We start from the raw sequence: 13661 nt of genomic DNA, 5'->3' as shown, positions 1-13661 counted from the left end.
TTCGAAATACAGTGTATGTCCCATACAGCTGACATTGACCTCATGGATATGCATATCATCAGCCCAAAAAATTACTTGATAGGACATGCAGAAAGCAAGGAAAATTTATGAATCATAGTATGTATAGGAAAAAAGGATTAAAATACTCCAACTCCATATAAGATTGAGATAAACCTAATAATTCTTCCTATAAAGGTTAACTTTTTAAACATTTTTGAAAGACCGGAAGATTGGAATGGGTTAGGGTTAGGGTTGTACTGGTACAGTATCTAATAAACAAAGGCAATTGAAAGTTGTTTCCTTGCTTTTTGAAGGCTCTCGTGCCAATAGCAGTCATGACTTTTATTTTTAACTCTATTTCATTTTATTTTTCTCTGTACATTATCATGAGTATTGATAGTTAATGGGGACATGACCACATGTACAACCTATAAGCAGCCCAAACAAGCAGATACAACCAACCAACCCTGGAGGTAAAGAAAAGTGGTTTATTGATCAATGTAAGGCAGAATGTGTTAAACCAAAGAGAAAAATGCGATAGTCAGAAAGCAGATACTTTCATTTTCTGTTTCTGGAATTATGACAGACTCGATATTTAGAGCATTTTTATATGTGTCTTTAGTTTATATGTGTTAGACTTTAACTGTGGTACATACGTAGAAAAGGAATTGCTGGGTCATAAGGGTTTGTAAATGTCCAACTTGACTACCTGTATCCAACACTTCCAAAGTGGTTTTGTGCATTTACAGCCCCACTGAAAGAAGATGAGAATTCCAACTATTACGTATTGTTGCTTACTTATTACATCAAAATTTATCACATCAAACTTTTATTTGTGCCATACTGGATATGAAATGCTATCTTATGGCAATTCAAACCTGCATTTTCTCACTTACTGATGAAGCTGTGTTTGTTATTAATATCAGCCATGTATTTCCTTTTCTGTAAAATCTGTGCATTCATATCTGTTATGATTATTGATTTGCAGGAGTTTATATATATGTTTCTGCTACCTAGTTGCAAATGTGTAGCAAAACTTATCCCAGTTTGGAGCTTTCAGCTTGTGTGTGTGTGTGTGTGTGTGTGTGTCTTTTAATAGTTACTAATTTTAACACAACCAAACATTTCCTTTACTGATCTTTTCCTTCGTAGTTTGTGATATTAAATATTTCAGTGAAAAAAATTTTCTACTCCCAACGTCGTAAAATTATCTTCCTGTGTTCTTTTGTGTGTGATATGATGTAGCAAATTGACTGTTCTCCCAAGTGCTTAGGCAGTTGTCCTAGCAACATGTGATAAATAGTTTACCTTTTCCTCACTACTCTGCAATACCTACTCTGCTGTCTGTCAAATTCCCACTCGTGTGCATTTCTTTGGAGGTGATCCTTTCACTGAAAGAGAAATTAAGAAAATGACCCTGTCAACACTTGCCCAGAAATAACAAAATGCCTAGGGATGAATTTAACCACAAAGGTGAAGGACCTATACTCTGTAAACTATAAAACATTGATGAAAGAAATTAAAGAAGATATTTGCAAATGACACTATAGACAAGGGGCTGATATCTAAGATCTATAAAGAGTTTCTCAAATCCAACAGCCAAAAAACAGATAATCAATATAAAAAAAATGGGCAGAAGACATGAGCAGACACTTCTCCAAAGAAGACTTACAAATGGCTAACAGCCACATGGAAAGTGTTCATTATCATTAGCCATCAGGGAAATTCATATCAAAACCACATTGAGATACCACCTTACACCAGTTAGAATGGCAAAAATCAGCAAGGCAAGAAACAACAAATGTTGGAGAAATTGTGGAGAAAGGGGAGCACTCTTACACTATTGATGGGAATGCAAATTGGTGTACCCACTTTAGAAAACATTGTGGAGATTCCTCAAAAAATTAAAAATAGAGCTACCCTGTGACCCAGCAATTGCACTACTGGGTATTTACCCCAAAGACACAGATGTAGTGAAAAGAAGGGACATATGCACCCCAGTATGCCACAATGTCAACATATGCATCAATGTCCACAATAGCCAAACTCTGGAAAGAGCCAAGTCCCTTTAACAAATGATGCTAGGAGAACTGGACAATTACATGCAAAAGAATGAAACTGGACCACTTTCTTATACTATACACAAAAATAAACTCAAAATGAATTAAAGATGTCTGGTCTCTAAGCAGACATGAAAAATGCCCAACATTGTTGACCATCAGGGAAATGCAAATCATAACTACAGTGAGATATCACCTCACACCTGTCAGTGGTTAAAATCAAAAGCAAAAATATCGAGTGTTGGTGAAAATGTGGAGAAAAAGTTGGTGCTTTTGATGAGAATGAAACTGGTATAGCCACTGTGGATAACAGTATGGAGGTTCCTCAAAAAATTAAAAATAGAACTACCCTATGATCCAGTAATTCCCCTACTGGTATTTACCCCCCAAAATACAAAAACACTTAATTCAAAGGGACAAATGCACCTCTATGTTATAGCATTATTAACAATAGCCAAATTATGGAAAAATCCCAAGTATCCATCAATAGATGAATAGTTAAAGAAGAGGTGGTTTCTATATACCATGGAATATGATTCAGCCATAGAAAAGAATGAAATCTGGCCATTTGCAACAACATGGATGGAGCTAGAGAGAATAATGCTAAGTGAAATAAGTTACTCAAAGACAAATACCATATGATTTTACTCACATGTGGAATTTAAGACACAAAGGACAAAAAATAAAGGAGAGAGAGGTAAACCAAAACAGGCTCTTAACTATAGGGAACTAACTGAAGGTTATCAGAGAGGAGGTAGTTGGGGGATGGATACAATAGGTGAATGGAATTAAGAATACAATTATCATGATGAGCACTGATGTATAGAATTGTTGAATCAGTGTTTGGTAAACCTGAAACTAATATTAATTATACTGGAATTAAACATTAAAACCTTAAAAAAATGGTGCTGTATTCAGTTTACTAGATTTTGTTGATGACTTTTGCATTTGTAACTCACAAATTTTATTTTCTTTTGATGTCTTTCTCTGACTTTATTACTTGGGTTATTCTGACCTTAAAGAATGAGTTATGAAGCATTCCTTTCTCTATATATTTTGGAAAGTTCGCGAGGGATTGATGTTCATTGTTCTCTAAATTTCCATATAATTTACCAGTGAAACCATTGGGTACTTTGTTTAAAAAAAAAAAAAAAAGACTTCATTTATTTATTTGAGAGAGAGCAAGCATGAGTCGGGGGAGAGGGGCAGAGGAAGAGGAAGAAGCAGCTCCCCACTGAGCAGGGATCTCAGTACAGGGCTTGATCCCAGGACCCTAAGATCATGACTCAAGCCAAAGACAGCAGTTTGATGGCCTGAGCCACCCAGACGTCCTTGGTACTTAGCTTTTTTTTATTGGAAAGGTTTTTGGAATTAATATAATATCTTTGCTTGAATCTACTTGAGTTAGTATTGGTAGGTTCTGCATTTCAAAGATTTTGTCCATTGCATCTAGGTTACGTAATTTCTTGGTTATTATTAATATTTATTATCATTACTTTCAAGTCAGTATGAAAATCCATTGAGTTGTCTTTTTTTAATTTAAATTTTGTTAGTTAACATATAGTGAAATATTGGTTGCTGGAGTAGACTTCAGTGATTCATCACTTACAAACAGCAGTCAGTGGTCATCACAAGTGCCTGCTTTTTTTTTCTTTTAAGATTTTATTTATTTATTTGACAGAGAGAGGGAGATCACATGTAGGCAGAGAGGCAAGCAGAGAGAGAGAGAGAGGAGAGGAAGCAGGCTCGCCGCTGAGCAGAGAGCCCGATGCTGGGCTCAATCCCAGGACCCTGGGATCATGACCCAAGCCAAAGGCAAGACTTTAACCCACTGAGCCTCCCAGGTGTCCCACAAGTGCCCTCTTTAATACCCATCACCCATCTAGCCTGTCCTCCACCCACCTGCCTCCATCAATGCTCAGTTTGTTTTCTGTCAGTAAGAGTTCCTTATGGCTTGTTTCCCTCCCTCTCTCCTTTTTAAAATTTTTTCTTTTCCTGCTTTCCATATGTTTGCCTGTTTTCCATCCTAAATTCCACATATGAGCGAGAAAATACCGTATTTACCTTTCTCTGATGATTTACTTCATTTAACGTAATAACACTGTAGCTCCATCCATATTGTTGCAAATGGCAGGAATACATTCTTTTTGATGGCTGAGTTATATGCATATTGTGGCTATCGTGGACATTGCTGCTATAAGCATTCTGCTCTTTTGAATCACTGTTTATATCCTTTGGATAAATACCTAGTAGTGTAATTGCTGAGTCATGGGGTATTTCTATTTTTAACTTTTGTGAGGAACCACCATACTGTTTCCCGAGTGGCTGCACCAGTTTGCATTCCCACCAACAGTGTAAGAGGGCTCCCCTTCTCCACATCCTCATCAATATCTGTTGTTTCTTGAGTTGCTCATTTTAGTCATTTTGACAGGTGTGAGGTGGTATCTCATTGTGGTTGTGATTTGTATTTCCATGATGCCCAGGAGCATTTTTTCATGTCCGTTAGCCATCTGTATTTCTTCTTTGTGGAAATGTCTGTTCACATCTTGTGCCCATTTCTAAACTGGATTTTTTGGTTTTGGGGTGTTGAGTTTAATAAGTTCTTCATAGATTTTGGAAAATAGATCTTTATCTGACATTCCATTTGTAAAAATCTTCTCCCATTCTGTAGGTTGCCTTTTAGTTTTGTTGATTGTTTCCTTTGCTGTGCAAAGCTTTTTATCCTGATGAAGTCCCAACAGTTCATTTTTACTTTTGTTTCCCTTGCCTTTGGTGATGTATCTAGCAAGAAGTTGCTGTGGCCAAGGTTGAAGAGGTTTCAGCCTGTGTTCTTCTCTAGGACTGTGATGGATTCCTGTCTCACATTTAGGTCTTTTATCTATTTGAATTTATTTTGTGTAAAGTGCAAGAAAGTGGTTTAGCTTCATTCCAAGGATGTACACCACTGTAGTGGACTATTGCAAGTTCCAATTCTGTGCTCTGCTGGTTATAATACTTTGGGCTAGCCTCCTTAAACAGGCTTCCTCTCCTCTGCATTTATATCACACTGGGTTCAAGTCTCAGAACCCTCTACCTTCCAAATGGTGGTTGCTTTTCTACTTGTAGACTTGCAGCATGTGTTTTCTCAGATCTCCCATTGAATTCTTAGGTGTTCAGAATGATTTGGTGAATATCTAGCTGTATCTGAGGGATGAGAAAAACTTAGGGTCCCTCTACACCGCCACCATCTTAACTTTTCCTCCTCTTTAGCAGATTAATTGAGCGCAAGGATGAGGTCCTTGGAAACTCTGATCTTTAGTCAGCAGAAGCAAAGTTAATAACCTGGGCTTGTGACTGAAGTTTGGGTAAGGGAAATAGCCAGGTTGGGCTAAATCCTTAAACTGTGGAATCTGGTGCTGTCTTGGAAAAAATAGTGTCAAAATTGAGTTGAACGTTATGACACCCAACTAATGTCCTGGACGCTTGATTGATGGTGTGGGGAAAATCCCCCTACATAACCACTTTAAAATTGAGGTCCAACAACAACTTCTTAGAGTATAAAGTTGACTGGAAAATTTTAAATTATATAGGTATATAATTTATCAGGTTAAAAAGGTTTTGTTTATTTACTGTTCTAAGAATTTTATCTGCACTAAGGATGTAGAGTTTTATTTAGAATTTTTATTTGTATTTATTGAAATGCTAAAATTATCTTTTCTTCTTAAAAATGTACATTATATAAGCTGATCTTTAAGTATACCAATCTCATACCCTTGGAATAAATTTAAATTCGCCCTGATATGTTTTCCTTCGTATTTTTGGTTTAAGGTTTTTACCTATATGTTCAGGTCAAATTGCTCTATAATTTCCTTTTTATACTGTCATTGTTGATTTTGTTATCAAGTTATGGTAGTTTTATAAAAGTATTTGGGAAGGTTGTCCTCTATTTCTGTATCTCTGTCTCTCTTGGAATTTCAGTGCAGTGGTTTGATTATTTCTTCTTTGTCTGCTAGAAGTTGCTGAAAAAGCATTGGGAAAGGTTTTAATTATTGATTCAATTTCTTTTTTGGCCTTAGGACATTCAGGTTTTCTAGTTCTTTCAGTTTTGGTAAGTTGTATTTTCTTTAACTTATATTTTTAGTTTTGAAATTTATTGGTGCAGTATCACTAATTTAATATGGTTTTTTTATGTTCTTAATGTCTTTACTAATGTCTGTCATGATATATGCTTTTTTTACTTCTTATACTAGTAATTTGTGCCTTTTTTTTTCCTTCATCAGTTTCACAACAGGTTTGGTTGCAGTATTAGTCTCTACAGAGAATCCCCTTTTGGCTTTGCTGATCCTCTTACCATTCCATAAATTTTGTATTTATTGCCATTTTTTAAATGTTGTGATAGTGAATGTTTGTCTTATGTCTTTTAATAAATGAATTTAAGGCTAGTTGTTTCCCTCTTAGTACTGGTTTGACTACATGACACAAATTTTGGTAAATAAGCTTTTCCCTGTTGTTAAAATGTTTTGTAATTGTCCTTATAATTTTCATTAATTGAGAATTATTCAAAGATGGATGTCTTAAATTGCTCAACATAATGGATATTTTTGGATATCTTCTGGTTATTGACTGCCAATTTAATGTAATTCTTTTGAAATTTGTTAAGATTTATGTTATAACCTAGTCAATTCCAGTTTTTTAAAATCAGTATGTTTGAAAAAGATGTATATTTTAAGGTTGTTTGGGATAGTTGACATGTATTTTCATTAGGTCAAGTTTGTTAATTCTGATAAAGATGGTTAAAATCTCTACTATGATTGTACATTTGTATATTAATTGTTACTTTTTGCATTATATATTTTGATGCCATTTTATCAGGTGTGTCTGATATATTTGTTAGCTCTTATTTGTCCCCTCTCATTCTGTTTATGATTTTAATTTTAAAAAAGAATACACATTGATGAGTATATAAAGTGTTTTAGTTTGTGAATATGGTATGTAGAATGAGGTAGAGAGGGAAAGGAAGAATCATTCCTAATAGTGGAATAATACATTGTACTTTATAACATAGCATTTTTACTTAGATGCTGAATTTTAACTCCTGATAATGTTAATTGGTTTATTAACAGGAATTTTCTTTTTAGTGTTTTATCAGAGTCACATTTTTGGAACTCTTCATATACTAAACCATATCTGCTTTTTTGAGACCCGATTTTGTATTTCTGTTTATTCAAGTATCCTTCTTTTCCCTCAGTATCATGACATAGACTGAATCTCATAGTATCTGGAAATACAATCTAGATATTTTATGATTATGTCAATAATAGTATTTACATTTATAATTTTTATGCTGAATACTAAATATATAAATTTTCCATTAAGAACTATAATATTCATAGTTACTATATTATATAATGATAAATTCCAGAAAAAATTGTTACTGAAATGTTTAATTTCAGGCTTTTATTCATTCAGAAAATACTTTCAAGCACCTCCTAAGTGCCACACATTTTATAATGGTGAGCAAATGGTGAACAAAAGAAATTTCTATTCTCACTGTGCTTGTTTTATTACACTCTTCCAGTAAGACAAAGATTTTGTAGTTTAGGTTTCTGCATGTAGCTTTAATTGACCTTATAATTTCCTTCTTATTTCCAGCACATTTTGCTGTTTCTGTTGGAGGTTTCATATATTTTGCCACTTACTTTCCATTTGCGACAGTCTCTACAAACTTTGCACAAATGACATTCACCCAGAAGCTGGCTTCCTGTCTCAGCTCAAATATTGCAATGGCACTGGGAACTAAATTCCTAGTCAAGGCAGAAATGGAAAGTGAGTATTTACCTTCTAAATTTGATGATATTCTCATAAGATATTCACAATTTTAAAATTAATATGTGTTAAACTGTCCTTCAAAAAATAATATTATTTCATACCACCGCCGGTAGCACACGAGTGCTTCCACATTCTCTCCATAAATTTGCTCAAGTCTATTTGTATCTTTCCCTACTCATTTGGAGCTCCTGGCTGCTGTTTAATGCTAGGACAGGAAGCAAAACAGGTTTGCTTTCAGTAACTTTTAGTCTTCCTTTTTTCATCAGGGCAATATCTACATAAAAATTCTTCTAGTCTTCTCTCTTGTAGATAGCATTTATCCCTGATTTTCAATGATTATGGTTTTCTAAAATTATCTTTCCCAGTGAACATTCAGCATGAGGAGGGGTGGAGAGGAAAGAGTCTGTGTCTTAACCCATAGGTTTGCTTATTTTTCTTAATGTTTATATTCCTTAGTATATTTTATTTTTGTTTCATTAATCTGATTGTTTTCTGGCACACTAGGAAGTATCTTACGTGATTACTTGCTTAGATGCCCTAAATTCTAATGGTATAAGAAAGTAACTTGACTATAATAGGAATCTCTGTAGAATATTAACACCTTTTTCCTTCACTCTTTAATTATGATGCAGTTGAATAACTCTTTTAGTGTCAGTTGGCACCTTAATTAAATGTCAACTGTTATCTCTTAGAAATTGGAATTAAATGGAGTAACATCTTCTCATCACCCAAAATGGAGAACTTTGACTTTACCCATGTACTGGGAATGTTTTTATTTGATGCTTTCTTATATGGCCTTGTGGCCTGGTATATAGAAGCTGTCTTTCCAGGGGAGTATGGTGTGCCTAAGCCATGGAACTTTTTCTTGCTGGTGAGTTCTAATGCTTCTGTTGCTGACAGAGGTCACTCCTTATGAACAAGTATTGTAATTTCTATAAAAACCACCATGAGCTAATTTTGCACTGTCTATAATTGATCCACTAGTTCTGGTGCAAGAATAATTTTAATGACTCTGGCCACTCATTGGCCTTTTCCTAATACACTTTAAAGCACCCAGTATATATAACTATAAATAATGTGTGGATCATGGCGCATAACTCCAAACTTTAAAAATTCTGAGTACTCCTTCACAGGTCCAGACAAGTAGCTCATAAACGATTAAACTTGGGCATAAAGAAATTAATATAGTATGGGTCTTTGGGTAGTAAAAGCAGAGGTTTAGTTATGCCCCCTGTCTGGACACTTACCACCTGTTTTATATCCTTGTTTAGTACAGATATCTTAGAGTCTGACCCATGCATGGGAATCGTGTATATTTTGCCTTCCATTCTCAGTCTTTTCCCTTCTTGTATTGGCTTATGTATTGGTAAGAGAAGATATGACAAGGAGTGATATAATTTTTTTTGTTATGACCTCATTTTAGAGCAATTTACATTTGTCCCTCTTGGACAGTTGTGATTTTAATAGAGCAGTCTGCTCTTATGCCTTGGGGATTCAGATTAAGCCATTTAGCTCCAAAATTTAACCCCAAGAAATTTTCATCAGTCCATCTCAGTACAAAAGGTAACAAGCTAAAGTATTTTCTGTTGCATCACTTTTCGAAAACGTTTGCAGTAATTTCACTTTTATTCCCCCTTTTTCAGCGCTCTCACTGGTTTGGAGAAACACCTGAGGAGAAAAAGGAAACAAGGCAATTTTATGAAACAAATGAAAGCAAGTATTTTGAAGCAGAGCCTACTGATTTGGTGGCAGGTATCCAAATCAAACATTTGTGCAAGGTATTGTTTCAAAAATTTTTTCTTCCTGATGGAACTGAAATTTGGTTTATAGTTCATTGTAAATGATTATTACTAGAAATACCAGGAAAAAGATCACATGCTAATAGAAAGTCATGGCTTTCTTTTAAGAAAGATCAAAATAAAATTTTTTCAGTATGTAATAAAAAGTCATATCTTTCTCCTTCCTCCAGAATAGATTCAGGTTTTCTATAAACTATATGGTGTTTTCCACAAGTGCTCTCATTCTAAAAAGTAGAGTCTATCGGAGATGAATAATTTGTGTGAACATTAATTTCTGTTCACAAATGTTTTGCATTTATCTGTTATGTAATCTCCCTCTGTCAAGGAATTCATCAAGGGGGGATTTTTGAATCTCTTAATTTATCAACTGTATTTATTTACCAACTGTAGGCATGCAGTATTTAAGTAACCTAAACATTGGCTAGTATTGCCTCTCACAGGTCTACCTGTTTTGTTTGAGCTCCTAACCCCACAGCCTTGGGAAACCCAGAGCCTCCCTGCCCATACAGCTGATTTTGAAGATGAGTGTATAACCATCAACAAAATAAAACAGCCTATAGAATGGGAGAAGATATTTGCAAATGATATAATCTGTTAAGGGGTTAATATTCCAAAATATGTAAAAACCCATACAAGCCAACACCAAAAAAAAAGAAACAATCTGATTTAAAAATGGGCAGAGGACCTGAATAGACATTTTTCCAAAGCAGATAACCAACAGACACATAAAGATGCTCAGCATCACTCATTAGGGAAATGCAAATCAAAACCACAAGGCGTTTTTACCTCACCCTGGTAATAATGGCTAAAATAAAAACACAAGAAACAACAGTGATGGCAAGGATGTGGAGAAAAGGAACCCTCATGTACTGTTGGTGGGAATGTAAATTGGTCCAGCCACTGTGGAAAACAGGATGGAAGTTCCTCAAAAAACTAAAAGTTAAAAAACCGAAACAAAACAAAACAAAAAACTAAAAGTAGAATTACCATATGATCCAATAATTCTACTCTTGGGCATTTACCCAGGGAAAATGTACACACTAGGATATGTGTACCTCAGTGTTTATTGCAGCATTATTTACTGTGGCCAAAACATGGAAGCAACCCAAGTGCCCATCAGTAGATGAATGGATAAGGAAAATGTGTATATACACAATGTAATATTACACAGTCATCAGAAAGCATGAGATTGTGCCATTTAACACAATATGGGTGGACCTAGACTATATTATGCTATATGAAATAAGTCAGATTGAGAAAGACAAATATGTCTCATATTTCACTCATATTTCACAATATGTCAGTCATAAGTGGAGGCCAAAAAGTGAATAAACAAAAAGCAGAACCAGAACTGTAAATAAGGAGAACAAATTGATGATTCTAGAAAGCAGGGAGATGGGAGTTTGGGGAAAATAGATGAAGAGGGAAGAAAGATATTGGCCTCCAGTTGTGTCATGAGTAAGTCAGGGGAATAAAAAGCAGAGCATAAGGAATATAGTCAATGATTTCATAATACTGATGTAATGGAACAGATGGTAGCTATAATTGTGGTGAACACAGCATAATGTATAAACTTGTAAAATCACTAAGTTGTAGCCCTGAAACTAATGTAATGTTGTGTGTCAACCATAGCCAAAAACTATAACCAAAGAAATAAAAATGTTGAGTAAAACCTTTGTTTCAGATGGATAAATAGCTAAGGTTGTGCCTCAGAGTGTCGTTTAATCAAACATTAGGGACAATAGTGACTTAGGGCATTATTTGCAGGAACCTCAACAGAAGCCAAAGGTAAAGGATTATCTCACATATATTTGTGAGAGTGGGTTTTGTGGCTTGCATGAGCAAAATTTAAATAAAATTGTGCTATAAGAAATACCCCTAGCTTCTTTAAAAGAACCAATATAGTAAAAAATGAATAGAGGCCTTCGAACTGCCAAACTCCTACAAATAGAAAGCAGGCTAGAAAAAATAGCTAAAACCATGGTATGCTTTTCATGGTGAAGGAAGGATGATTGAGAAGTCAGAGTCAAGAATAGAAAGTGGAGTCAAGTACCTTGGAGAATTATCCTTTAGTCTTGGGTCCTAATCAAAGAACTGCCGACAGTTACAAATAGTAGATTTCAGAATTTCATTTGACTGCTTTATTCTTCTTACCTTCCACTTACTTTACTGAGAGTATGTATGTGTAGTGGTTAAGTTACGAATATCCCACTAGTTTGTGTTGGGTTTGCGGGGAGAGTGGAAGATGGTAGATTTCAAGTCCCTTTTGATCACGTGTCTTCCACTATAGAGTAATGGTGCTCTAAGAGGTAATCTCTAGAAACTAGACCACAGGAGGCTCATCAACACCTGGACCTGATTTAGATGGCAGGACCCTGGACTTTGAGCTGATGCTATAAATGGTTGAGACATTTGTAGCACTGAGAGCTGGTGAAGGTGTTTTAATGTGAGAACAAAATGAGTCATTGGAGGCAGAGGATGGACTGTGGTTACTGGAAGCTTTCATGATGGCCCCCAGGGATTCTCAATGATATTCACATTTCTGTGCAGGCCCCTTCTGCAGTGACTAGGCTGATCTTGTAACCTGTATAATACTCTGCAAGTGAAGTATAGGACTTCCAAAACTGGGTCATAGAAGTCATTGTGGCCTTTGCCTTAGTTGTGAATTGCTTGCTCTGAAGATAGCACCATGTCATTCAAGCTGGTCATATAGACAAGAACTGAATCTTCCCCAGACGATCAGTATGAACTTGAGTAGGCCTAGAAGTGGATACCCTGGTCTCGGTCAAGTCTTCAGATGACTTTAGCCCAGGTTACCACTTGACTGCAACCTTAGAAAGACCCTGACCCAGTTTCACCCACTTAATCTACTACATGACCATGCTTTTGCAGGTGTGCCCAGTCAGAGCAATAAGGAATATACTAGTGAGAGGAATACCAGCATCACTGATTAAAGTCTGGCAGTAGGAGATACCTTAACAGACATGGACTCGCTAGTAGAAGTGGAGGTAATGTGAGTCCAACATAATAGAGGATAGGTGGTCACACAGGCAGGAACAATTTTTCAAATAAAGTGTCAAGTATGGAGTGGCAGTCTGGGACACCTGGTCCACAAATGAGGGTTAACAGAGCACAGTTCTCTTGAGGCAACACAGCAGGATAGTTAATGAGGATATTGCCCAACCTGTACTACCAGGAGAAATAAAAGTTGTATCATCAGGAGCTAAGATAGCACCTGATATATAAATTTATGGTCTCCTCCACAGTTTCCAATTTGCAGAGCTCACACTTCATTGAACAAAGGAAGGCCTGGATTGGCTAGGTAGAAGTGTTCTGCAACAATACCAAATGTACATGAGGATTACCCAAGTCGGACAAAGGGACTTCTAGTAATTTACTTGGGTAACCATACTTGGGGATCCAAAGTACCATCACTATCCTACTGTTAGAGCAAGTCTATGTGCAGCTAGGTAATAAATGTAATCTTGGCTGTTGATGACTTACGGTAGATACATTGGGACTACAGTACCATCTAGTGGACATTTCTGTAGTTGCCAAATGTATAATTACAAATTTAGGCATCAATTCCATTCACTTCTTTAGTTAGGTTTATTCCTAGGTATCTTATGGTTTTTGAATGGAATTCATTCATAAGAATGGTTTTGAATTCCATTCAAAAACCATAAGATACCTAGGAATAAACCTAACTAAAGAAGTAAAGGATCTGTGCTCTAGAAACTACAGAACACTTATGAAAGAAATTGAGAAAGACACAAAAAGATGGAAAAATATTCCATGCTCATGGTTTGGAAGAATTAAAAAAAAAAAGTCTATGCTGCCCAGAGCAATCTATACTTTCAATGCCATCCTGATGAAAATACCATTGGCACTTTTTAAAGAGCTGGAACAAAAATTTCTAAAATTTGTGCAGAACAGAAAATACCCTGAACTGCCAGGGGAATGATAGTGAAAAAGAAAAACAAAGCTGGGGGGC

The 13661-nt window shown here is 35.7% G+C and overlaps 2 protein-coding genes across 7 annotated transcripts in view; both read left to right on the top strand.

Moving 5' to 3' along the window:
* LOC309854548 (phospholipid-transporting ATPase ABCA3-like) overlaps window positions 1–13661 on the top strand; it is a 294363-nt gene that overhangs the window by 33119 nt on the left and 247583 nt on the right. The gene's annotated exons all lie outside the window — the stretch shown is intronic.
* LOC309854547 (phospholipid-transporting ATPase ABCA3-like) overlaps window positions 1–13661 on the top strand; it is a 123338-nt gene that overhangs the window by 33052 nt on the left and 76625 nt on the right. Inside the window, exons 9-11 of the mRNA XM_082713824.1 lie at window positions 7692–7865; window positions 8561–8739; window positions 9512–9646. Of these exons, the coding sequence (XP_082569950.1) occupies window positions 7692–7865; window positions 8561–8739; window positions 9512–9646 (488 nt within the window). The remainder of the gene's footprint in view (window positions 1–7691; window positions 7866–8560; window positions 8740–9511; window positions 9647–13661) is intronic.

The sequence above is a fragment of the Mustela nivalis genome, assembly GCF_964662115.1.
Source record: "Mustela nivalis genome assembly, chromosome: 19".
NCBI classification, from domain to species: domain Eukaryota; kingdom Metazoa; phylum Chordata; class Mammalia; order Carnivora; family Mustelidae; genus Mustela; species Mustela nivalis.
This window is presented reverse-complemented; position numbering and strand designations above follow the sequence as displayed.